General features: G+C 57.2%; 1 protein-coding gene across 4 annotated transcripts in view; it reads right to left on the bottom strand.

Annotated features, from left to right (window-relative positions):
* Positions 1 to 1,986: 1,986 nt before the first annotated feature.
* The window catches only part of KIAA0930 (KIAA0930 ortholog), a 36,301-nt gene continuing 12,030 nt past the window's right edge, over positions 1,987 to 26,257 (bottom strand). The window contains exons 1-10 of one of the 4 annotated variants that reach the window (XM_036120561.2): positions 17,597 to 17,739; positions 16,897 to 17,048; positions 13,548 to 13,673; positions 13,386 to 13,463; positions 12,980 to 13,081; positions 12,010 to 12,150; positions 11,239 to 11,433; positions 8,290 to 8,452; positions 6,864 to 7,022; positions 1,987 to 6,363 (exon numbers count right to left, since the gene is read on the bottom strand). In XM_036120561.2, coding sequence (XP_035976454.2) covers positions 6,323 to 6,363; positions 6,864 to 7,022; positions 8,290 to 8,452; positions 11,239 to 11,433; positions 12,010 to 12,150; positions 12,980 to 13,081; positions 13,386 to 13,463; positions 13,548 to 13,673; positions 16,897 to 17,048; positions 17,597 to 17,621 — 1,182 coding nt within the window. In that variant the 5' untranslated portion in view covers positions 17,622 to 17,739 and the 3' untranslated portion in view covers positions 1,987 to 6,322. Of the gene's footprint in view, positions 6,364 to 6,863; positions 7,023 to 8,289; positions 8,453 to 11,238; positions 11,434 to 12,009; positions 12,151 to 12,979; positions 13,082 to 13,385; positions 13,464 to 13,547; positions 13,674 to 16,896; positions 17,049 to 17,153; positions 17,488 to 17,596; positions 17,740 to 26,257 lie in introns of those variants that run through there. The other 3 variants (XM_036120562.2, XM_036120563.2, XM_036120564.2) reach the window with 3 other exon arrangements.

Raw genomic sequence — 26,257 nt, forward strand, 5'->3', positions numbered from 1 at the left:
TAAAGTGAAAGCTTCAGTCGTTGTTAGTATAGTCCCAGAACTGGGCAACCATCACCACTGATTCCAGAACACGTTCATCATTGGCCGTGTGGGTTTCAACAGAGGGTTCTGACATGCGCTCAAGTCTGAGAACCGCCCCACCCCCCACAGGCCGCTCGGTGCTTTGTGGTGATGCCCTAGGGGCACATTCCAGGAGGGGACCGGCAGGGAGTGTGTCAGCCTCTGTACACAGGGGTCTCACCTCAACCTGCCCCCAGGAAGGGGGTACAGCCGCGAAAACCCAGGCCCAGGTCCCACGCGCCCGGGGAGCCGCAGACCCACGCGGGCTGTCGCCAGCGCCCCGCTCGACGGTGTGTGTACGTGCCCATTAAAGGACTAAACTTGACCGGCTTCCGGAATGGTCTAAAATCTTCAGAACAAAATTGTTTATTCAAAACATAATCATGAAAAGTCACTAAAAACCATGGTTCTCTCAAACTGAGCAATCTAATTGTTTTATTAAAGTCAGATTCCAAGATGAAAGACCCTTAATCCACACATAGGAAAAGCAATACCTTGTTAAACCTGTTGGCTTATGTAAAGGCCAAGTCAGGAGGGACACGGTGAAGCCGCGAGCAAAAGAAAGGACCTCTTTTGTTTTTTTTTATCATCCCCCAAAACAAACATTTCCTCTTCTCACGTAAGTTTTCCAGCTGTTCTTCCTGCCCTCTTAACAATCAAGCCCAAAGCACAGCAGGCTTATCCATTCAACAGGTATATACACAATGAACTAGGATAGCGTACGGATTAATTTAGTTTACATTTCCCCCTCCTCCCGACAGGAAACTCCCAAAGGTTTTCTCTTCCAATCAACATGATTTTCTAAAGCTAGGGCATGACCGTAGTTCCTAAAAGTTGATCTAGGACGGAACAGAAGGACCGAAATAGCAGCATTAGCCTTCAGGAGTAGGCAGCTCATAGGAGGGGGTTCTTGCACAGCTTTCTCCACATTAGCTGTTAGGTATTTTTCAGGCGACTGTTTTAAAGGGGCCTCCTCCTCCTTCAACGGGAAGGGGGTTTGACCTGGATGGCAACAAAGACATTGTCTTCATTTTACCTACCAGATGGACTGCTTGATAACCACTCACGCAATCTGCCCTTGGTGATGTTGCTTTAGGAAATTCTGGTTCGGCTGTTTCCAATGCAACGGATGTTTGCAAGAGATGTCCTCGATGTGACAGTTCGCACTGTATTTCTAGCTTTGCCTATGTGTTCCTCTCAGACCCTCCCTTCTATGTGTTCACTTCCTGTCCTGTAACTTCCCGCCGTGGTGGAGGCCTGACACGTGCCCATCACCTGAGACACAACTTAGAGTTCGTTTGCTCTCGGGACGAGTGAGCCCACTGCCGAGCCTCCATCAGCCCCTGGGAGGTGGAGTCAGCTCGAGAAACGTGCAAGCGCGCTAGACATCAACTGGATTAACGAGAGTCTCAAGGCAACAGACAACCAGGGCCCAGAAACCATCTTCCCGCAGACCAGGCAGCCTGTCAGGAGCCTGCTCTGTTTACACTTGACCTGGGGACTCCTGACTCTGATCCTGGGCATTTTCCCATTGCCACAAGGCCTTTTTTAGAGGTTCTCCAGAAAAAGCTTGGGACATCTGACAGTGTGACGGGAGGGCTCATACTACTTTATGGGGACTGGGAGCTAAACCCGAAACGCGTCTCTTGTGATTGGATTTTGCAAATGTTGCCTCGGACCAAAACCTGGCTGCGGGCACCCCGACCCCATGGCTGACTCAGCATGGCCTGAGCCAGGGCCCGGGGTGCTTTCTGTCCATCTCCAGCATTTCTAGAAAGGAACTCATGTGAAAGCTCCAAAAACAGTCGAAGAAGAAATCTTTGGGGGCAAATTAAGGTTCAATCACTTAAGTTTATGCATTGCTGTAACATCTGTATTTGATCTGAAATACCCATTAAAGAAAAAAAACAACTAAGTACAGATTCATCAGAGGAAAGCACTGAGGAAAAATAAATTTAATATCCAACATGCAAATCAACTTTCAACAGAAATGCAAAAAGCACAGCTCCCAGCCAACCAAATGCTGCTCAGAAATGATTTCCGTACGTGGAAGACAGTGAACCCAGAAGCGGCTCATGTTTATGGAAATACCACTGACCATGAGACAGATCCTAACGTGTTCGATTATGCCATCATGGTGTTTTTGCCAAAATATATTTTGTAGAAATCGTTCTAGTTAAGCCTCAAAGTCGTGAAAAATCGCAACAGGTTTTCTTTGCCGGTTTTGATTCTTCTCACGTGGAGAGTTTGCTCGGGAACCGCGAGCAAATGTACACCTACGTGCTCGCTATGTACACCTAACCCGCCCGGGCTTGCGAGATGCTGGGGGGGGGGGGGGGGCGCTGGACCGCCACTGTGACCTCTGGTGTCCGGCGCTCAAGGCCCCGGCGCCGCCAAGATCAAGGTGCCTGCTTGCCTTGGGGATGGTAGAAAACTGTAAACACAAACTCTCTCCGCTGCGGGGGACCCACCGCCGGCCGGGCCACTCGGGGTCCGGGTGACTTGGCTTCTGCGGGTGGGCGTCCAAGGAGTTCTCCAGACCATTCGAGACAGAGGCTGAGAGAAAGGGCCGGAGGATTCCTTGTCCCACCAAGGACTGTGTCCGCGCCACGACAGCCGGTGGAAAGGAACAGAGGAGAGGAGAGCAGCCCCGCGTACGCCCCCCCACCCGCCTCCCAGGGCTCAGCCCCCCCGAGGGCCGGGGAGCACCGTGGCCACGGGAGCCTGGAGGGCAACGCCTCCCGCAGGAGGCCGGCACGGGCCTGCTGCTCTCCCGGAGCCCGTGTCCGGTCTGGGTGCTGATGTGTTTTAGGAGAAATCTGCTTTCTGAGACAAAGATGAGAAGAAGCCCGAACAGGGAGAATCAGCGTCACACCCACGGACGCTTGGTGTTGGAGGCCGGATAGAAAACCACGTTCCAGCTCAGTCGTGTGCCACGGGGGGACCGCTCGAGGGTCATGAAACCGTCGGCAGCTCTTTAACGCCTGACATCTTTAGAGGGTTGTGGCCAGCGATTTCGGGCCTCCCTGTTGGGACAGCGTCAGAAGCGTCCTTCGAGTCAAGTCACTAGAATTTGCCAGCTGCACAGGGCCTGCCTTCGGGAATGTCTTTTAATGGGAAAAAAAGAGTTTTTACCACACTTTTCAAGTCTACTGACTAGACGGTGATTAAAACAGCAACACCAGCTCCTGGTTTGCTTCTAGCCAGACTCTTTAAAAGAGCAATCCCACCGGGCAGGTGCCTCTGTGTGGTTAACTAGCACTGCTCCGTGGGGAGCAGAAACCTGACCGGATCATCTGTGCACAGTCCCTGAAAAGTCCAAATGTGAGCAGGAACGGGACTCGTCAGAACGCCCAGCCATCTCCAAGCTCACTGGGCTGGGGAAGATTCTGTTCTCTGTGGACTACTTCCCTGTCACTTGAGAATATTCTTCTGAGCTACTGAGCCTCGGCTGTCTCTCCAAGCAACTGGAAGTTCCTGGAAGACCTCAGCACGCGAGACCGGATGCCCCCCTCAGCCTGCAGGCGCTGGAAGGTGGACTAGAGGCGACGTGCCGCCCATCAGACGCTAGGACCGTGACATTTCTCAGAAAAAGAGAGCTTTCTTATTCATGTCCTAAAAAGTGACACCGCGGGGTCTTCACAGAAAAACCGTACTTTGATTCCAGTTCCCACTGAAGAAATGTGCGCGCGCTTCGGTCTTCCCTGCAGTACACGAGAGACAGGTGTGTTTCCAGAAAAGTTAAAGATGGCCTTACGAGAAGTGACAGCCGGACACGCCGGGACACTGGGGCGCTGGGCTTGGCCCCGCCCCTTGTTATTCTATGACTCTGTTACTGATGTCCTTTGTCACTTTGAAAATAATGAACCTCAGGGTGACAGCTTACTGCCTAGTGACCAAGTGCCTTTCAAAAAAGCGTGTTTAAAAATTCAGTCTCAGAAGTAACCTCTGGAAGAGGGAAAGACGGCGCAGGGTGGAGGCCACCACACGCGTCCGTCTGTCCCAGGGCAGCAGTGTCGCGGACGCGTGGGTGGGCCGCTGGCCAAGCCTGCGCGGGCCGAGTGCGGCCTCAGGGTGGCGCGGGGAACAGCCAAGCCATCGTGCGCGCTGCTCGCACGTGGTTCGACGAGGCGTCATGGACGACCTGGAACAGCGCTGTGGCGCACGGCAAAGCACTCGCGCACATCACGGCAGCCGGCCCTCGGGTGCCCTGTGCCCGCGGTTTGTCGCGTCACAGAGGCGGCGTCTGATGTGCCCGCGGCCCCGCCAGCAGCCGTGGCTGAGCCCCGGGGCTTGGTTCCGGCGGGGGGACCCTCTCGTGCTCCACAACCTCTGAGAACAGAGGGAGGGCCGCCGTCCTCCTGCGTCTGTTCGACTACCTCCTCCTTCCGTGGAAGATACATCGGGACCGTACTTCTCCCAGGACCTGAGTTCCAGAGTCTTCAGACCCCGGATGACCAGGGAGAAAGGATTCCTGAAGAAAAAGCTGTATTTTAGCCACCCTGGACACAAACTTGGGGGCGGCGTCTGGCTCCCCTGGAGAACACTCTTGGAACATGGGGCCGCGCTCAGGGAGCAGAGGCTCCGCTCCAGCGCTTGGCGGCGAGGCCTGACTCTGTGCTGTCCTGAAACACTGCTCTGGAACGTGAAATTGTGCAGACAGCTGGGATTCAGCCAAGCGTGAGCTGGGCACTGCCAGAGAAGGCGAGAATGTTCCAGCCCAGCCCCACCACACAGGTGATGGCGGGGGAAGCCTCCCAAGAGTCCCCCACCAACCCGAGCTCTGCAGAAAGGCTGCCTGACCCAGTCGTGCACCGGAACCCTGGACACTTCATGAGGTAGGTGGTATCAGCCCCATTTTACAGGTGGGCCAACTGAGGCAGAATGAAATGCAATAGCTTGCTTTAATAACAGCGTACAAAATCTAGAGAAAGCCCCAAAGTAGCCCCTGTTCCCGGAGCCCAGCGCAAACCCTTGGAGCGCGCAGAATAAAACAGATGGGAGAACAAGCCCCTCCAACCCCTTCTCTCCTTGCAGAGAGGGTCTCCGTGCACGACAGCAAACCCTCAAATATTCCTGGGGACTTCAAACAAAACAACATAGCAACAGAGACCCAGCTGACGGTTTATTCCCAATGGGGCAGGGAACCGCTTCCACTCGAGAAGGCTCGTGGTTTTGAGAAGAGCACAACGTGTCATCCATCACAGGTGGGAATCCCTCCAGCCCGAACAAGGCCGCGGCTGAGCCCGGAGCCGCACGGCCGCTCACACAAACCCACTGGACCAGCCGCCTGGAGGTCAATTCCTCTTTGCCTCAGTGAGCTGGTCTGAGAAATGGGACCAGCGCACTCAGTCAAAGCAAGCAAGCTCCAGGAAACACCCTATCCCCTCCCTGGCCCCCCCGAGGATGGAGGTTCTACCTAGAAGCTTCCTGGGAGGAAGCCAACCCCACCCCCCTAACCCTCTTCTCCTGTCTGACTACCAAGCCGTCCCACCTGCCCTCGGAGTCCAAATTCTGTGGGTCACGCCAGCCGAGGCGCAGAGCGGGGTATCTCCAGGGTGGAGGTGTGTGTGTTGGTGGTGCTCTTTGGCTGGAAGCAAAGGCCATTCTGGCAGGATCGGGGCCGGTCTGCTCAGCTCGAGGCCTTTCTGGAACCGGGCGTGGGTGAGGTATTCCCAGCCCAGGGCAAACCCCTCAGACAGCCGTGTGCCCCCTCTCCCCGAGGCAACCCATTTGTAACCAAGCGGTAAACAAGGGAGGGCGGACAAGTCGGGACTAACTCGGACGCTGAAGTTCATGGGCGCAGCAGCACGAAACCTTGAGCCAGTTCTCCTTAGGAAGGCGTCGACACGCCGACACTCTGCGTGCCCCCAGCCGGGTGGTCTCTCCACCCGCGGTCTGAGTGTGGACGTCGGGTCGGCGGGTCTGGACACACTCTGGACCCCGGCTGCTCCTCTGCTCTCTCTTACAGCCTCTTGGCATCTCTGGTCCTCTGGGGTGCAGAGGGCGCTCCCGAGATGGGCGGGGGGGCGGCGGGCGCAGGGGCAGGAGCAGAGCCAGCAGGGGAGGAGGAAGAGGCACTTCAGTTTGGGCTGGTGTTCGTGGAGTCGGCCCTGGCCCCAGGAGTCGAGCGGCCCCGCCTGGCTCCGGCGACGGCGCTGGGTTGTGACAGAAGACCCCGGTGGTGGTGGACAGCTAGGCACTTGGCAGCACCCCCAGGGCTGGGCAGGGCTGGGGGGCTCTGCGCGGGCTCTGCACACGGCTAGGTCATCAGGATGGGCTTCTGCCGCACTTCCAGGATGTCTAGGGCGGCGGGAGGGGGCGGGCGAGACAAGGAGGTGAAGGCCCCGGGCGCTCCGGCCCCCGACGGCGCCGTTTACGCGGGCAGTCCGGGCTACGTGCTTGCGCGCATCTCCTCCCGCGCCCCCACCAAAGTGCCCCACTACTGTGGTTCCGATTTACAGACGGGGGACGGTCGTGGGGCGGCTGCACAGCCCCACGAGCCAAGTGGAAGCGGGGCTCCGACGCGGGCCGGCCCGACTCGGGAGCCGTCGCCCGGCACCGCCGCGCGGGCCCTGGTCAGGAGGGCCCCGAGAGCTCCACCTCACCGCTCCCCCAACCAGTAACCCACCCCCCGGGGCTCTGCAGCCACTCAAGGGGGGACAGGAGGGGCCGTGGCTTTCCCAGAGAGGCCGAGAACCCAACACAGACACCCACTGACAGGCCCCGGACTTGAAACGAGGGACAGGGTTACCGACACCCCCATGAAAAGTGATGCTGTTTTCTACGTCAGCCTGCGTTACCTGTTAAAATCCGATGCAACGGCAAAGTGACGTAGGTCAAGTGTGCATAGAGAAGGAAATTTCCATCCGCTCTGTTCAGCTTCAGCCAGGACCCGACCAGGGACCGCCCCGTGCCAGACAGGGACCGAGACCGCAGGTTGGTGGCATTGTGCAGATCCGCTAGAGGGGAGAAGGCCGCGTCAGGGAGGACTGGGAGAGCACCTCCCACCCCGGGAACCGCCTCTGCCTCAGCCTGGGCCCTTTGCCACCAGCCCCTCCACACCCCATACCTGCCCCAGAGCTGCCAGGCCCTGGCCTGTGACCCCCCCAACTCCCCGCTGCCTAGCCAGCCCTGCCCTCCCCTCCCCTCCCCTCCAGCTGCCCTGGAGAGGCTCTTCCGTGGGGTCTGGCTTGTTGCCACATTGTGTTACTTCTCTGCTTCCCTGTGGCCTCGTCTGTCACTGGAACTGAGCACCACCAGCCTGCAGGGCCCAGGGCGAGGCTGGGAGGACCCATCACCGTGACCCATTCTTCTGGGTCACCCAGAGAGGCAGGCTGGGTGGTTATCAGCCCTTTTCTACTGATCTGGAAAGGAGCTGAGGTGGGGAAGGCACTTGCCCAAGCACACACAAGAGCAGGTCAAGGCCAGGCCCGTCCGTCTCTGGGCCCTGGCACTCAGAATAAGGGCTGGTGTCTCTTCCTTTCAAGGCCACAGTCCCAGCTCCCGCCAGCAACCCCCCCATGCTGTCGGCCATCCCTTCAGCCCCCCAGCACACACGCAGGGTGCTCACACCTTGTCTCTGACAGCCAGCCTGCCCTCCTATAGTCCTTCTCCACAGGGACCGCTGGGCGGTATTTCAGGATGTGAATCTGACTTTGTCACTAGCTTGCTTAAACCTTCCAAGGGCTTCCTGCTGCTTAGATGAGGGTGCCCCGCCCCCCCCACTGGCTCGCTGGCTGCAGGGCAGTGAGAAGCTGCGGGTTTGCTGGGAGGGACTGCAGCGCAAGCAGGGGTTAGCCTGGGCCCCCCACCGGCTCCAGGCAGAGACACCCAGGAGGCCGCCAGACAGAGGGTGGGTGAGCCCCGTGGAGAGCCTGAGGGACGCCCCTGCGCAGGTTCTGGAGGGAGGGCACTGAGGACCAGCCAAAGCAGCAGCCTGAAGGCACAAAAGGCGGGAATGAACCGGAGAGCTCACCTCACACTAGGCAAGGGTTTCTTGAACCCTCTGTGTGGAGCAGTCAGACCATCAACTCGGGAAAGGTCTGCAAGCCTCCTGTCCTGCCTCCTATTCTGACCCCAGATCAGAAGCTCCTCGAGGCGGGGATTTCTGTCTGTCCATCCACAGCTCCATCCCCAGCCCTGAGGGGACCCTGGCACCCGCTGGCCCCCCAGACGTGAGTGCGAGGATGAACCCAGAGGGCCCAGGATCATAAGCAGCATGCTCACCCCCGCCGTTGTCCTCGCGGAAGAACTCCTCGCTGTCATTGGCCGAGTGAGACTTCTTCATCTCAGCGATCCGGTTCCGGGGCACCTTCCTCTTGAGGGATGGGGAGAAGAATGCGGGCCGGTTGTTCCGCTCCGGGGTGGGGGGCGTGCTGAAGGAGGTCACCTGGGGACAAAGAGCCATAGTCACCGGAGCAGCCCGTCTATACCGCCTGGGCCCCGATGCCACCCGCCGGAGGGCCGGCCTCCCTGGGGCTGAGCGGGCGCTCGGAGCCGGTTCCAGCTCAGGGAGGGCAGAAGGGCCTCAGCTCCACCCAAGGGGGAGCCGGGTGCCCTCCGCAGGCCCCGAACCCCGGCCGGCCGAAGTAAGACTGCTGACGCCGCTCAAGTCCCCACCACGGCACACACATCCATGGACGCGTCCCAACCAATCCACGGGATGGGAACTGGTATGAAGCCCGTTGGACCAATGAGGAAATAAGGTGGGACAGCGACCTTGACCTGCCCAAGGTCACCCAGCAGGATGGGGGCAAAACCAGGATTCGGCCCAGGTCTTCTGCCTCCTAAGGCCATGCTCCTCACCCCAATTTCTTCCCCTTGGCTAAGATGCCCCCCCATCCCTCTTAGCCCCAGCACCCTCTGGTGAAGGGCAATGGCGAAGCGGCCCAGGCCTCCATCCCGTCTTGTAACCACACTCAACAACGTTCTGCACAAACACGCACAGCCACGCAGGGTCAGGCGGGAGCAGCACCGGGGACAGACAGGCACACAACACCGCTCCCTGCCCTCAAGGAGCTCACAGTCTGCTGAGGGGCGACAGACTCGGAAAGTGACAACCACAGACTGAAGGCTGGTTGCTGAGACAGAGAAAAGGAAGAACAGGATACAGGGGAGCACAGAGCAACAGGAGTCCACAGCCTGGGAAATCAGGAAAGGCTTCCTGGAGGAGATGCCGCTCGAGATGGGTCTTGAAGGACGAGTAGGAGTTCGCCAGGTGAAGAAGGGGGGGAAGGGCGTTCCAGGCAGAGGGAACTTGGCCCATCTCCTCCCTCCTCCCCATGCAAACAAGAATCTGAGGAACAAGGTGAGCTGGGACTGAAACTTCAGGAGCCCCGTCAGCCTCCTCGTCACGGCTTCCGACATCGATCAAAGTCCCGGCGGCCGCTGGGCTCCAGACGGTCCTCCCATAAGCCAGGGAAGTTTTCCAAAGATAGAGAAAAAAAACAAAACACCAGAGACCACAATACACACAGAGTCTGCATTTGTCATGAGCTGGTTACAAATGACCCCTCCGGAAAAGGGGGACACGCGACAGTAAGCACAGAGGTGGCGGGGGCCCAGGCAGCCCCCAGGAGGTCAGGCCCAGCCACTGGCAGCTGCGTGACCCTGGCAGGTCCCTTCCCTTGACCCCGGGCCTCCCTGCTCCCGAGCCAGGAACCATGGCCTTCACCCCCAACTACCACCCTGGGAGGGAGAGACTATCACTCCCATTTGGTGGACGGGAAGAGCCAGGCTCAGGCAGGTCTGGTAACGTATCAGCAGTCGGTCAGCAAACGCATGGCCGGAAGCAGCACCCAGGCCGGTCCAGCCCAGAGCCCAGGCCACATCTTCACGAGGACTTCCACAGACACATTCTGCAGGGCCTCGGTGGGCAGTTTAGGACCAGGGAGAAGAATTAGACTCCGTTTCTCAGAAATCAGCTCGGAAATGTATCAACAACCGCTACTTGAAAGACGAGAGAGGCCCCTGCTTGGAACCCTCACCCATGTCTTTGCAAAAAAAAAAAAAAGAGAACAGCACGGACTGTTTCTATTCTGCTTTTCAATCACATTCATTGCAGAAGGAACAAAACGAGAAAGGACATAAAGAGGAGGAAGAAACATGCTGACTACCTGGAGATATGCATGTTAACAGTCTTACAGAATGAAAAGTCTAGCAAACACACGCTTCCTTGTCTGGGGCACGTCAGCACTGCGGCGTGCTTTATGTCCTTCAGTCATCGTCCCCAGCGGATCACGCCCGCACCAGCTGCTGGCTGTGTTAGCAGCCCCTGAGCCTCCCAACACCAGTGCTCCCCATTTCTGGACGAGAAAACAGGCCGAAACCTGTCCCAGGTCACTTGAGCAGCAACACCTGGACTCCAGCCCAGTCTCACCCCCAAGCCCGTTCCTGCAGATGGGCTGGCCAAAGCTGCTTCCCTGCCCCCGGCACCCACACCTTCTTGTCCCCTTCCGAGACCCACCACTTTGAGCAGCCTGCGGGCTCACGACTTTCTCCCGCCCGAGCCCTGGGCCCCACTGGGGGTCCTGGGAATGAAGCTGCCGCTGACCTCGGCTTCCCACCCCTGGGGAAGGACGGTGGCCTAGAAAGAGCAGGGCTCAGAGGCTCAGTGCTGTCACACGAGAGCCGTGAGACCTGGGGCGGCGCCAGTCAATCCATCAAGCCTGAGTTTCCTGGTCTGCAGACGGGAACGCCCATGTCTACCCACCGGGCTGCTGTGGGGACTCTCAATACTCAAAGATGCACAACACCTCGTAAACAAGGGGGCCGGGCAGAGGGAAGAGCTGGGTGGTCCGGGACCCCATGTTCTCTTCCCGAGCCTCACAGGGCAGGAGGGGAGGCTAGTTCGTCAGCATCCCCAGGGCACTCCCCAGGTCGTGTGCCCAGGCTCGGCCAGCAGGCCCTCTGAGGCAGGTGCCGGGACCAGCCTGCGTTTCCCTTCAGCTGGGCCCAGCTGCAGCGGCAGCTCAGGGAAGCACAAAAAATCCCTGGCCCACGCCCTAACCTGCTGTGTGACCTTGGGCAAGTCACGGCCCTCTCTGAACCTCAGCCTGCTCCCCAGAGGGTGGGGATAATGACACCTACCTCACCGGGGGACTTTAAGGATCAGGGAGGCGGTGGGAAGCGGATCCGAGGGACGGGAGGCCCCTCCCTGAGCTGTGCAGCCCTTACCCGCTCATGCATGGGTGAAGCCGGGCTGGAATCCTCTTCGGTCCCGCAGGGGGACGTGTCACCAGTAGACACGCGGCTAACTGCCATCTCCGCATGACCCTTGCCCTGGGGCCCCTTCATGCGCACAAACTCCATGTTGTTGTACTTGTAGAAGCCGAATGACATCTTCTGTGCCATACGGGCAGCCACACTCACCTGCGGACAGGTGGGAGATGGCCTGAGTCAGCCCCCGTAGGGATGGCCTCTTCCTGGGAACACGGGGTCGCGAGGACGATTGCCCCTCAGAGAGTGGCCCCTGAGGGCTGCCCGCTTTCCTCTCAGGGTGATGGACCCCGTTGGCCAGGGCCCCCCCAGCAGGCAGGGTACTGCTGGAATACTTGGGGCTCGGGCAGATGCTCCTCCCACCGCCCCATGATCCATGCCTCGCAGCAGGCCGAGCGCCAGGCTGGGAACACAGCCTGCCCCGGGGAGTCCGAGACCACCCCCCACCCCTCCCCTGGGAGAGGCCAGCCTCAGGGGGGGAGGCCCAGCTGCAGGACAGCCATCTGTCCACCTGGGTTCCTCCCCCACCCCACCACCAGGGTCCATTTCGGGAGTGTTTGCATGCGGGGTGGGGCCACCTGTCCCTCCGATCCAGTGCGTCCAGGTGAGCGAGGAGGGACACAACAGAACGCAGTCCCTGAGCCACCTAAGAGGGGCCCGGGGGCCGCAGGTGCTCTGAGGAGCTGGGCAAGGACGGGGGGGCCGTGGAGGGCCTGTCCTCCCACTTACTCGGTTGTCATACACCTTCTTGAGTGCCTCGTAGCGGATGGAGCCCTGAAAGATGACCCCTTGGAACAAGTTGGTTTTGTCACTGGCCACCAGCTCCACGCAGACCATCTCTCCCTCCCCCACCGTCATGTCGCTGAACACCTGAGAGGGGGCACAAGGAGGACAGCTACGCACCACGCAGCCCACAGCCTGGCTCCCCGGCTCCACCCCCTGCCGCCCTCCCGCCCACACCCCTGCTCCAGGGGCTGTGCACCGACCCCACTTCAAGGTCACACGGACTCAGGTTCAAATCTTGGCTCTGCCACGAACGGGCCATGCCAGCCTGGAGACGGCACTTAGTCCCCTGAGCCGAAAGTGCTCCAAGGCACCAACCAATCGAGAAGAGACCCTGAAACACAGGCTCCCTTCTTCGTGAGTCTTCCCTGGGGTCCTGACCGCCTCTAGGTGAGTACCAGCACCGCTATGGGGACCTTGGCGGCAGCAGGGAGCAGCTGGGCAGGAGCTGGGCAGGGTCGGGGGCAGGGTGCTGGTGTGGCCCGCGTGAGTCACTTTCTGCCATGAGTCCCAGTTTTCCCAGCCTGAAAACAGAAGCTTGGCCCAGAAACTCCCACAGCCCCGCCCCCTCTGACACCCTAGCATCCCGTGGCGTGGAGGCACTTGTTTGGAGGTTTATGGCCATCCTAATGTCTCCTTCTGGCCGGGCAGCCCTTTTATATAGGAGTTTATGACGCATTTTCCCATTCACGAGCTGGTGTGATCTTCGACCCTGATGCGTAAGTAGGCCACGTGATCATGACGCTCATTTTACAGCTGAGAAAACAGGCTCGGAGCTAGGTGAACCCCACTGGCCCCAGTCCAGCGCCAGGAAGAGCGGGGGCCACAGGGATAGGAGTCAGGATCGCCCCACTCCCCACTGCCCTCGCGGCCCTGACGAGGGCTTGGGGAGACATGCTGGGCACGAGCAGCTCACCTCCTCGAAGCTGTCGATCATGAAGAAGATGTTGGGGTAGCTGATCTTGGATTCTTCCCCCTTGCTGTCCATGGGGTGTTTACTGGGGGACGCAAACACTTGCTGAAAGGAAGGGGATTTGAAGGACTGAGTGAGGCGAGGCCCTGCCCTGCACCCAGGCCCACAGCCACTCAAGGGACAGGTCACTGTGGTCACACGGCTCAGAGCCAGGCCAAAGCCAGAGGGAACCACTCTGCGAGGAGCTAGACGGGATTCTGGTCAGACCTGCCCCTCCAGGCAGGGAAGCGAGGAGGAGGAGGAGGAGGAGGGAGGGAGGGGAGGACTTGTCTCCCCCACCCAAACGCTGAGCAGCCACAGGGCTGCCATTTCTGGGCTGAGCTAGCAGTCAGGGGGCCTGGGGGCTTACCTGGGATTTCTTCTTATGGATGTGGATGTCCCCCCCATCAGCGCGTGTGCACACGGCACAGGTCACCATGTAGTCCAGCTGGAAGAGAGCGCGCAGGACAGCGTGCGTGGAGGGGTCTGCCCGGCCGCCCGCAGGGGCCCCGGCCCCACCACGCCCTTGTACCTTCTGCAGGATGAGGTTCAGGCAGACACTCTCCTCCCAGTCGATGTCAGGGTCTCCAAGGCCCGGCAGCTTCTTGGAGTCACGCCGGTACACCTCCACCTCCACCTCGGGCTCAGCCTCGGCCAGCTGGGGGGGACAGGGCGCAGGTGAGTCCTGGCGCCTCCTGCCCGACTACTGCGTGGGCAGCTGCTCACACAGACATGGACTCCAGCCTGGCTTCTCGGTCTCCAGCTATGTGACCCCAAGTTAATTAAGAAGGGAGCCTCCGAGGTGGTCCCTCGGGCCCTGCAGCAGGGCATGGGGATCCCAGCCTCCTGTCCCACGCACACTGCTTCTGTTCAACCTGCCCGGAGGTGGCCGTCCACCCATCCGCCCACCACCACCACCACCGGCCTAACACAGGAAGCCCGCAGGTTGCTATGGCAACTGGGTACCAGCTCAGCTGCAGGCTGGGGAGGGGGCGGGAGGTGGCCCTGGCTGGCCGCAGAGAGCCCGCAGTGCGCAGGCGCCTGCCCGGGGCTCTCCTTGCTTTCTGTTCTTCTGAGTGGTGGGGGCAGAGAGGCTGCTGGGCCACGGCTGTCCGGTCTCCCCATTTGCCCCTCCCTGCCCACCCTGCACCCTTCAGGCCTGCAGGGTCTCCCCACATCGCTGCCCACCCCCTGCCCTCCAAACACTACAGACACCACACGGTCCCCTTTTGTAGGTGCCGGGTCACGTGTGTGCCTGGCGCCCCCCACCCCTCCCAACACCTCCTAGGCTGGTCCCTCCAGTGGGAATGTCCTTAGGCCACCGTGGACCCCTCTCTCTGTCCTACAACACTGAGGCCCGATGTCACAGCTTTGTCTGTGTGGGCTCCCGGCTGTCCCCCGTTCTCTCACTACCGCAGCACTGACCACTCTGTGATCACTCACGATGCTGTCTGCTCCCTGAGGACAGGGCCAGGTCTGAGTCATTCCTGGGCTCCCAGTGCTGGGGGGAGGGGCATCTGCCTACAGCTCACTGCAGTGTTCGATGGAACATTCTAGCAAGTCAACAGCTGGACTGCCACATGCCCCTGTGTACTCAGGCTCCCCGGGCTGACCTCAACACCCCCAAACCTTCCAGGAAGTTTGCACATGGTCCCAGGACTCCTGCTCCAAACTCCTCAGTTCTGGATCCGGGGAACTTTTCTTCCTACCTCTTCACCTGGCCTCTCCCTTCTCCTGCCTCCTGGAGAATTCCAGGTGGGCTGGGCTAAGAAAATCATCCCTAACCAGAGCTGGGGCCTCTCCCGGCACCAAAATTCAAGGTCCAGCTATCTCAGATCCTTATTAGAGCCTCTGGTCTCAGCAGGCTGCCTTTGGGAAAAGATCAAGATTTTGCAAACAAACAAACAAAAAAACCCCCAAAACCCAAACAAACAAAACCCAGAGTCTGCAGCACATGCCGCAGGCCAGTGGTGCAGGCTGCAGGGCAGAGGCCACACCCGGCTGCCCCCTCGCTGCTTGCCCTTGGGCTGAAAGCTCCCCGGTCCAGTTCTGCAGGTGAGCCCTGGCGGTAGGAGCCCGTGCCCCAGGGCCAAGCTGAGAGAGGACAGCATGCCCACAGTGGGCGTCCCTGGCAGTGAGGCTCCCTAGGTGCTCACCGCCCTCTGCCAGGAGACTCACGTGCTCACACCATCCCACGCATCTGGCCTCCCACGTGTGCGCAATGAGAGGACCTTAACCTCACTGAGCATCTGCCCAGCCCCCTTCCCAGGACAGGCTGAGCCGCGGAGTCACAGGGCAAGTCGGGGGAGACAAAGCTGGAAAAGCTGGTCTCCTAGCTGCACCCCTAGACAGGGTGGGCATGGTGAGCAGGGACTGAGGAGCTCTGGGCCAGGCTCCCGAGGTGCTCAGCTCATGGATCTCTCCACCAATACCTGCTCCCCCCACCCCCAATTCTACCCATTGGGGCCCTCTCTTCATCCCTGCCAGAGGGCACCCCCTGCCCACGCTGAGTACAGCCTGGGTCCCTGCCCACCACTGAGGCTGCTCTGCCCACGCCTTCCCAGCCTCTGGTCACAGGTCCAACGGCCCATCCCCCTTCTCATCCTGCTGGACTTGGCTCCTCAGGTCCCGCGTCCCCGCTGGTCATGCCCTCTCCTCCTGGCACCCCACCTGGCCAGCCGCTCAGTCTCCTGCTGGTCCCTCCAGGGTCAGCTAACTCAGAGCTCTGTCCTAGGCGTCTGTGACTGTCACACCTCCAAGTCTCCCTCCTCTTCCCACAAATTCCCATGGCCCCAGGTACCATCTTGGAGCCAATGGTCCTAGACCTCTGCCTCTGTCCCTGGCCTCTCTGCTGAGTTTCAACCCACAGGAGATCTGCCACTGGAGGACATCCCCGTCTGGATGGCCCACAGGCGCCTAGGACTCAACCTGTCCAACACCGAACCCTGTCCTGTGACGGCACCAGACTCACCCTGAGCCCACGGCAGACCAGCTCTCTGGCTGCCAACATGCAAGTCACTGTGTCTCCTTTGCAGCGGGCACCAGGCCTGTCCATGTGCAGGACACCTAGGCTGTATGTGACCAGCTCCAAGAACAGGCACACAGCAGGGAAAGGGCTCCATGCACTTGACACACAGGCAAGCTCACAAGCCGTGGCCCAGGGGTCAGAGGGCACTGGACTTGGGGCCAAGGTGGCTGTGAGTTCCATACCTGCCTCCAGAGCCCTCCCATTTTTGTGATTAAAGGCAAACAGTGCATTCCCCTGTTTGGCATACAGGTTGCTTACACATTTTACAAACTAGTAGCGTTTCTGAAAAACAGAAGGGAACAGGGAAAGGCTGTTTTATTAACTCCTCCACACACCTAAACTCAGTGGACGAAACACCTCAGCTCAGTCACTTTATCCCTGAGACCCTGGTCTCCCCACCTGCCCTGCTGAGTTGCGGGGAGGACACAACAGGTTCGAGAAGGAAAGAGCTCAGCACCGTGCCTGCTGCATGGTGGGGGCTCGGAACTGCCGGGCCTCCTCCTCATCTCCGTGCCCCTGGCCAGGGAGGACCCTGGACTCTGGGCTCGAGGCTTTCCTCTCCCGTTGATTTACTTAACAGTATGCTGGCCAAACCACCTCGCCTCTGAACCTGTCTCCTCAAAGGGACAACAGTGATGTCATCACTGCCTTTCAGGGCCCTGGTGAAGATCAGTAGTAACGTATACGCCCCCCCACCAGCTGGCACCTGTGACCGTCTCCTGGCACCCAGTAGGTGCTCAGTGAACAGTGTTTGCCCCTGATGACCTGCTTGAGGTCTGCAGGGAAGCCCACCTGGGCGGCTGAGGGCAGACCCCACAAGGACGCTTGGCTGGGGCCGGAGGGGGCTGCTCACCTTCCTCCCGTCCACGCTGCCCTCGCTGCCCGGGTACGCCAGCTTCCGGCGCACATAGAAAAGCATGTCATCCTGCCGCGGCGCCCATTTCTCCATGAAGTAGGTAGAGAACATCCAAGTCCAGAAGACGATGCGGTCATCCTTGAAGCACCCTGCCGAGGGAGGCCGGAGAAGAGTGAGAAAGGATGAGTCAACCTGGCCCTTGCATGTGACCTTGGCCAGGCCCTGTCTCCCCCTCCTCCCCACCCCCAACCTACATTTCTGGTCAGAGGTCTGCTGGGGCTCCGTGATGTCCAGAGCCCCCTGCTCCCTCACCGCCCCCCCCATGCCCTCCTAGCCAGGGGACAGGGGCTCAAGGACACCTCCCGGCAGGCCCAATGCCTCCGCCCAGAGAGCCTGAGCGAGAGCCCCGGGCCCCAGCCCCACAGCCCGGCAACTCCAGCGTGGATGAATCAGCAGCTTCGTTGGGCAGGAAAGCCCTAACAAGAGGCGAGAGGCGGCGTCACTGGCTGGCTGGGCTGGGAGCAGACGGCTCTGGAGGGAGCTCCAGAGGCGGGCACCACCCTCGGCCAGCATCCCCCACCCCCGCCCCAGGCTGCGGCAATTCCCCCGGAGAACCGGACTTAAAGGAACAGCGGCCTGTGCCAGCCAGCCTAGGCCGCCGGCAGACAGCAGGAAAGGCACCCACCCCCTCCCTCACCCCTGCGTGTAGTGGAGCCTGTCATCAGCCAGATCTGTTCTCCCTTGATCTTCCTTGGCGGGCGGGGGGCGGCTCTTCTTTTTATTACAGATACTGTTTCTTTAGGATCCGTAAATCTCTGTCGTAATCCTGCCCGCAGGAGGAGAAAAAGCCCACGGGCTCTGGTGGGAAAGACCCGGGTTTCTGCTCCCACTCCGCCGCTTGCTGAGGGACAGCAGGCAGGCCGTCTGGCCTCTCTGGTCCCCAGGTTCCTCAGTGAATGTCGACCGCCCGACACCTGGCAGGGAACCGGCACAGACAGAGCCCGGGCCTGGCACAGAGCAGGCTCAACCCACATGGGCTTCCTCCCTATCTGGGCAGATCCGACGCAGTTTCGAGATACACGACGGAGCTATTTCTTATAATCAAAATATGAAATTGTTGCTGGTTTCTTCCTCTCTTCTCCAGAAAATACTTTACCACTGTGACCTAGTCCTCGGACTTTGGCGGCAGAAGGACCTAATCCCCACCCTTAGAGATGGGGAACCTGAGAGCCTGCCGGTGCTGGGCCCCCTCCCCACCATCACAGGCAGTTCAGCGGCCCCACCAGGTCCCCTGACTCGCCTCCTGGGGGCTCAGCCATCAGGCTTTGGAAGACGGGGTCGCCTGCAGAAAGCCCAGGCTTTGTTCATTTCAGCCACACAGCGACCAAAGAACCCGGGCTCCAAACCAGCCCGTGCCCCCTGCCTGGCCACCGCCCGCAGCCTGTGGCCCACACCTCGGCCCCACCCTGCGTGGCTCCCAGGGGGAGGAAAACAGAAGGGGTCTTCCGATCAGGGGTCCGGGTCAGTGGGCCTGCCTGTCGGCCCCCGGGTGGAACCAAGCCCCCTGTCTGCGTCATCCTGCATCACTCCTTAGAGGTTCCTGCCACGCTCTGACAACAGGATGTCACACCACCACAGATCCCCTGCAAAGGTGAGCAAAGGCGCCCTCCCTGCGGGTCCCGGGAAGCCCCCCAGAAGCATCTCTGCTGTGATGAGCAGGGGTCACGGCTCAAACCTCCCCACCCGCCACAGAGACGCAGAGGGTCGCCACCAGTGTGTCCTCGGGGCCAGGTGCTGTCTTCCGCAGGTGATCCCTTTTGTTGTGCTAACAGAAGTCACCTGGTAGTAGCCCCGTGGTAGCCAGGCGCCCAGTCAGCGTCGACGATGATGAGCAGAGCATCAGCTGTGATTCGAGACGCGCTAGCCTCCTGTGGGCCCCGGGCCACACACGCCACGCAGGTTATCACCTTCAGCTGTCATCACTGCCCCCAGCACAAAAGAGACCGGCCCTCAAGAGGTTCAAGGACGCTCTCAAGTTCACAGAGTTAGAGACTGCTGAGGCCCTCGGACCTGTCCGACCCCGCACTCTGGCTCCGGAAAGATGCTCCGTGCTACGCTCAGCAACCTGGCGAGATGAAGGAACCGGATGCTCCCCACCACTGCCTGGCGAGCAGCTGTCCTGCCCTGGGAGCGCCGTGGACCCCGGGAGCGCCGTGGACCCGGGGAGCGCCGTGGGCGGGACGGCTTCCCAGGCTGGGGGATGAGGGGTCTGGTTTCAAGAGGAAGTTCTGGATGTGGCACAAAATATGCACGCGTGTGCTCTCTATCAGCCTACGCGCCCAGCGGGGGCCACTCGAGGGGTCCCGTTTCCCTGCCTGACAGCACCAAGAATACCTTCTCCACAGCTCACCCACCCCGGGTCATGAGGACAGTCTGCAGGCCCCAGGGGCCGGAACCACACTGCCGGCCAGCATTTATTCCAAGGCCGCCCTCCCTCTCTGGGCCACACCCAAACAAGATCTCAGAGGGGGCTGGTGCCAGGCCCACGCCAGTTCCACCACACAAACGCTCCCCACCAAACTCCCAGCAACCAGAGGCCAAGTCCTTCCCACCCTCACTGCCAGCCCTGGCCCGAGTGAGCACCACCTCAGCCCCGACAGCCCACCCTTTATTTAAGCATCTTTCCCTGCCTGCCTTAGAGCCTTCCCATGGAATTCTGAATAAAACCCAGAGTTCTCACCGACGCTGCATGACAGCCCCGTCCCCACTCCGTCCCCAGTCACCGGCCTCCAGGGCACGCTGACCTGAGCCCTCACCCCCTCGGGCGCTTTGTCCCTGCTGCTCCTCAGCCTCCACTCCTCTGCCCTGGGACCCCAGCCCAGGCAGCTCCTCACTGCATCTCTCTTAAGCTGCAATGTCGCCTCTTCACGGAACCTCTCCTGATCCCATACTAGACGTGCCCCCTGGGTTCTCCCTGTCACATCATCTGGTTTTACTGCAGTCACAACCTCATCACCCCTGGTGTTTTCAAGTTTGTTGTCTGTCCCCTGCAGCAGGAAAGCGTCCCAGGAGTCGGGACCACCAGACCTCAGAGCCCAGCAAAGTGCCGGGCATGCAGCAGGCACTCCATAAGTGCTGGCTAAATAAACAGCTTAGCCCAACTGAACAGGCTCAGGGAGGGGGCAACTTGCCCAGGGGCCCACAGTCGGGAGGTGGCCCAGCCAGGGCCATCCACCTGAAGCCTGGGCCACCTTCTGTCAGCCACAGGGCCTGACTTAAGAAATATCTCCCAAAGAAGCCCTCTGTGTGCAAGCCCCCCTCGCCGGGCTCTCCGGGGCCTGAAGCGATGACTCCACACTCAGACCGTGGGGAGCTGCATGGGGCGGCGGGTGGGCCTACCGCGTGCACTGAGAAGGTTCAATGGGAGAGAAGAGGAGCGGGTGTCCAGCCTGGGCCGACCCTCACCCAGCCTCCCAGAGCACCTGCTGCCACGGGGCGCCCAGCACCTGCGAGTTAGGAGACCCGGCGCCAGGGAGCTCCGAACGCAACAAGGGGCTTAGAGACTCGCCGCCCGCTGTGGAATGCCGCACAGTCAGAATTCATGAACGTTACTATTTCAGTTCCGGCATGACCAGCCCAGCAGGAAGACAGTCAAACTCCAACACACCTCCCTCTAACACGAGGTGAAGAAGGCCCATCGCAAGACGGAAGAGGCGTTCAAGGCAAAGAGCCGCCAGGACAAGCGCCAGAAGGGGCCGTGGGCATCACCATGGTGGAACAGGCCCGCAAGACCATCTCGACACCCGGGAAATCACAAAGGTCAAGAGCTGCCCTCCTCAACATCTAAAACTGCCCTCTTGTCCAAGAGAGGCATCCCTGAAATGAAAGGTAGCGTGAAAATCGGGGGAGAGCAAGGCGAGGTTAAGTAACAGGTGTCCGTAATATACAAAGAACTCAGATCACAGCAAGTGATGAAAGGAAATGCCTACCGACCCTAACAGACAAATGGGTAACATACCAAAAAGGAAATGTAACTGGTTAACAAAAATGTGGGAAAACACGAATCTCACAAGTAATCAAAAATTCATTACAAACAACAAGCTGTCATTTTGGAAAGGGCAAATTTGGTATTTACAAAAATCCCACTTCGGAAAATGGGCAGCTTCTTATAAACATCTATTTGCCGGTGATTCAGCCACTCCTAGGGACGTACCCGGGAGAAATGAAGCAAGGGTCTCTGTAAACACTGGTACACAGATATTCCTAGAAGGTTTATTCATAATAGCCCCAAACTGGAAACCAGGAGAGTAGACACGTGACACAGCCCCTCGGTGGAGGGTTACTGGCAGTAAAACCAAACTACTGAGCCACATGATACCACATGACACCGCGGGTGGATCTCAGAGCCGGCTGAAGGCAGTCACAGAAGGCTAGGTACAGGGCTTCTGCCCACAGTGACAAAAAGCAGATCGGGGGCGCCTGGGGGGCTCAGTCGGTTAAGCATCTGCCTTCGGCTCAGGTCATGATCCCGGGGTCCTCGGATCGAGCCCTGCGTCTGGCTCCCTGCTCAGCGAGGAGCCTGCTTCTCCCTCGCCCTCTGCCACTCCCCCTGCTTGTGCTCTCTCGCTCTCTCTCTCAAATAAATAAATAAAACCTTAAAAAAAAAAAAAACAGATCAGTGGTTGTCCCCACGCATTGTTTCTCATGCTGGTGGTTTCACAGGTTCATACAGCCAGCAAAACTCATCCAAGTGGCCACGTGGACCACTTTGTCTTACGTGAATCACGCTCTAATAATGATAAAAAGTTGTTAAGAGCAAAGCTGGCAAGGGCGCGCTGCCCTGGCATGCTCATATATTGCTGGAGAACAAACCACTCTTGCCTTTGTGAAAAGTAAACGGACATTCTCCTACTTCTATGAATCTACTTTATGCAAGAGAAGTAAAAACAAACACAAAAATAAAAGGCGTGTGCACAAACCTCTTTCCTATGGTTTTACATGAGAGCCAGTAATGTAACCCCAACGATAAGGGGAAAAAGGAAAATAACATTCTGTGCTGACATTCAATCTAGTGAGTTATGATCCATCTGCTAAGCCAAGTCTTCGTCCCTCCTCGAGAAGGATGCCTATGAAGAGCACAGGCGGATCCACGGGCTGTGTGCAATCCGATGCTCGGGGAAGAGCAGAGCTTCAGCTGCGGACACGCGCAGACACACGGAGACATGCGCAGACACACGGACACAGCTGCCTGGGCCACGTGGGAACCAGCAGCAAACATGCCAGAGTGACAGGGGCTGCTGAGCCTGACCGGGAATAGCCTCCCTTTCCTCCTTCTCTGACTCTCAGTATTGGTAACAGGCCAGTGATACCTCCTCTTCCGTGAACGCACAACGTCCGATGCATGTCATCAGGCTGATGAAAGAGATGCTCCACGTCCAAAGCGAGGGGCGAGGGCGAGACCGGGGGAGAATTCAGGCTCCTGGAGGCACAGAGCAGCGTCTGGATCTGCAGTCAGGCACACCTGGGTTCAGGTCCCGACTCGACTCTGCACGAGCCGGGCAGCCACTCCACGCAACCTCTCTGAATCTCAGTGACTCCATCCATAAGATGGGTCTAACCTGCCACCCTCCCAGAATCGATGGTGAGGACCGGGTGAGAGGCCGACAGGAACGTCCTTTGTAAATGGTAGAGTCCCATCCACATGTGGGTTCATGGGGACATCCTGCACTGCTGCTCTGCGTGTCTCTGTCCACGACGTGGCCTTTCCCCAGGCCTGCCCAGCAAGAGATGCCCTGGGTCACAGCCCAGGCAGCTGCCACCCTGGCAGAGAGGTCCCTAACCTCCCCAACTCTCTCCGACCGTCTCCTTGCCATCTGGCTGCTGTGGCAGGAGGTTTTCAGGACCCTTGAATCCAGTGGACAGACTTGTGGGACAGAGGCAGCCCCTGATGCGGAGCAGCTCACCTGGGCCCCGCCACGGACCTCCACGCCTGAGGGCCCACCTTCCCTGCTGGCCTGGGGTCCTACAGCAGCATTCTAATGGTCTCCTTCTCATTATTCGTGGTAGTTATGTTCTGCAAAGTAGCCAAAGACATAGGATGAGCTCTACCACACCTATGCTCCTAAGGGAATATAGGGGGAGGTTCCTGCAAAGCCTCTGGACACACTTCCACCAACCAATCAGCACATAACCTTGTTTTATGTGTGTTTGTTTCGTGACACCTGATTTCATATAGAGTTGGTTTGCACTATAACTTGTGCCTGAACGAGTCTAAAACTGGTTATCTTCTCCACAAGGGCTGGTCGCAGCCCTCTCGTGCCTGGGACAGATTCCAGCATTATGCCTGGGGCCACTTTAAACAGCAAAATCACCAACACGGTGCACAAAAGTGCAAAATACAAGCACTAAATAGTCCCCAAACAGACCCTTGTGTACCACATGAGCTGATATGAGGCCAAGCATCACCTTGTTTGACCTCGGGGGGAATGTGCGCCCACTGAGCTCCTCAAATTTTTCACCGCTTTGTGCATGTCTGTAATAAACCTCAAAAGTGCTGTAAGTACTGATTTGGGGGCTACAAGTAAATTTTAGCAAGCAGATGAATTTGCAAACACGGAATCCACACATAATGAGGATGGACTGTATCAGAAAAACTGGTATCTGTCAGCTCCAAAGGGGCCACGAGGATCCAGCTGCCTCCCCTGCCTCGAGCAAATTATTTTCCATTAACCAGACCTTTGAAAAATCATGAATTAGATTTTGGAAGGCATTCCTTGAAACCAACCCAGTCTTCTTCAAGACCATTAAACCACACAATTAAGCAAGGTACATAATGCCCTAATTAAAACAGTTTACGGGGGTGCTGGGGTGGCTCAGTCGGTTAGGCGTCTTACTCTTGATCTCAGCTCAAGTCTCGATCTCAGCGTTGTGAGTTCAAGCCCCATGGCGGGCTCCATTCTGGGAGCCTACTTTAAACAAACAAACAAACAAACAAACAAACCAGTTTATAGCTATTAAAAATGAAGACCATTGTATTACAGTAGAGGAAACTGTCCAAGAACCACTTCTAAAAAAGGTACTTTGGAGTAGTAGGCCAAAAGATGTTTTTGAGAGGGCAATTCTACCAGATCCTCAAGAAACAGCTCCAATGCTACTCACACATTTTTAGAGCCTAAGAAATTTGCACATTCTTTTTAACAAGGAGGCATAATGTTGATTCCAAAAATAGAGCATGCACACACACACACATACGAAGAAAGTATGAGTGAGTTCTAATCTCACTCACAGATAGAAACATAAAAATCTTAAATACAATATGAAAAAGAACCCAGCAATCCAGTAAAAGTATATCCCATTTCCAAGCAGGATTTAATTCAGGAATACAAAAATGGTCCAATATTAGGAAATCTATTCATATACTCACAATATATTTACAGATCAAAAGAGAAATAACACATGATCATTTCCACGATACTGAGAGAACATTCAGTAAGATTCAATACCCTTTCTTGATTTAAAAAAAAAAAAAATTCTCCATAAAGTAAGAATAAAGGGTATTTCCTTAAACATGATCTATAGCTCAAGTAGAAAAAGAAACAAGTTAAATATTATCACAATTCACTATGATTAACATTGTTCTAAAGGCACTAGATACACTGCAGTTAGATAATGAAGATATTAAGAATAATAGAAATTGTGAAGATAAGGTAAAATTAACATTACTTACAGATGACGTTATACCTGACTTGCAAAATGCAAAACTCAACTGAAAACAACAGAAGTCATACGTTCAAAGTCACCAGTACATCCAGAAACCAACAGCTTTGAGATAAACCAATATTCCAGTTAGAAGGTATAATGGGAAGAAATATTCTGTTCAGAATTTTTTAAAAAGAAAAAAAAAAAGAGGGGCGCCTGAGTGGCTCAGTCGCTGGGCGTCTGCCTTCGGCTCAGGTCATGATCCCAGGGTCCTGGGATCGAGCCCCGCATCCGGCTCCCTGCTCTGAGGGAAGCCTGCTTCTCCCTCTCGCACTCCCCCTGCTTGTGTTCCCTCTCTCGCTGTCTCTCTGTCAAATAAATAAATAAATAAATAAAATCTTTAAAAAGAAAAAAAAAAAAGAAGAGAGACTTGAATGACTGAAGGTTTGCCGACTTCTTAGCTAGGAATATTCAAATCACAGAAGGAGCAACTCCACTAATTTGATAATTTAACATGAGCCAATAGAAAATGCCAAGAGAATGTTTTGGAATAAGCGAGAACAGCCAGGGCAATTCAGAAAGAATGATGTGGGGCCAGGGCTCCTATCAGTATTAAAAAACCACAGCAGAAAGCTAAACCCTCCTGTCACCCCTTGCTGTTACGGACCTAAAACCCCTAAAACTGTGGGATGCCTCTCGCCTCAGCCAGCAAGAAGAACAGAACCGGAGGGAGCAGGGACCTGTAACCCAAAGAATCCTAGCAAACGAAATAGCGAGACTCACCCAACGTGAAAAAACAACAACAATAACAACAAAAACTGAGAAATGCCCCTTGACCCTATAGCGCCAACCAGAAGCTGACTCCAACAGAAACTTTTCCGTCATTTTCCTGGACAGATTTGGTAATGTACATATTGGTTAATTTCTACCATTGCTTTCTTCCCCCCTGCAGAACAGTGACCGTTATCTCTGTATCGTTTCATTGATTCTATCTTCAGACAAACCTGGAATCCAACCACGTCCCACAAACCACTCTTCCACCCAGAGCCAAGACACCTATCTCCCACCTGCCTTACTGGTACAGCTTCCTAACTGGTCCTCACACTTCAGTCAGTTCTTGTCACTTCCCTGCTCAAAATCCCCCTTACCTGCCTCCAGCCCTTTACAAGTATCCACCTGCTCCTCGAGGCCTTCCCAAACCACCCCATTTAAAATTACAAACCCCACCCCAAGCATTCCATCCCACTTCCTGCACCCGTCACTACATAACATCATCTCTGTTTTACCTGTTTGCTTTGTTTGCTTTCAGCCTTTTCTTAGGACAGGAGCCAACACACTTCTTCTGTAAAGGTCCAGACAGAAAATATTTTAGGTTCTGCAGACCATATGGTCCTGTCTCAACTACAAAATCACCCCAAGCAATGCGTAAAGAAATGAGCATGGCTGGGTTCCAACCCAAGTTTTTTACAAAAACAGGCAGCCGGCCAGAATTGGCCTGGGGCCATGGTTTGCCTGTCCTACTAGAACTGATCTGCGTTTGAACAGAGCTGCCCCCATGAGAATGTAAGCTCCGTGAAGGTATGACTACGTTTCCACTTTGATCATTTTGTTCAGTGCTGTATACTCAAGTCCTAGAATAGTGTCTGGCCCAGAGGAAGCA

Source organism: Halichoerus grypus, chromosome 6 (assembly GCF_964656455.1).
Source record: "Halichoerus grypus chromosome 6, mHalGry1.hap1.1, whole genome shotgun sequence".
NCBI classification, from domain to species: domain Eukaryota; kingdom Metazoa; phylum Chordata; class Mammalia; order Carnivora; family Phocidae; genus Halichoerus; species Halichoerus grypus.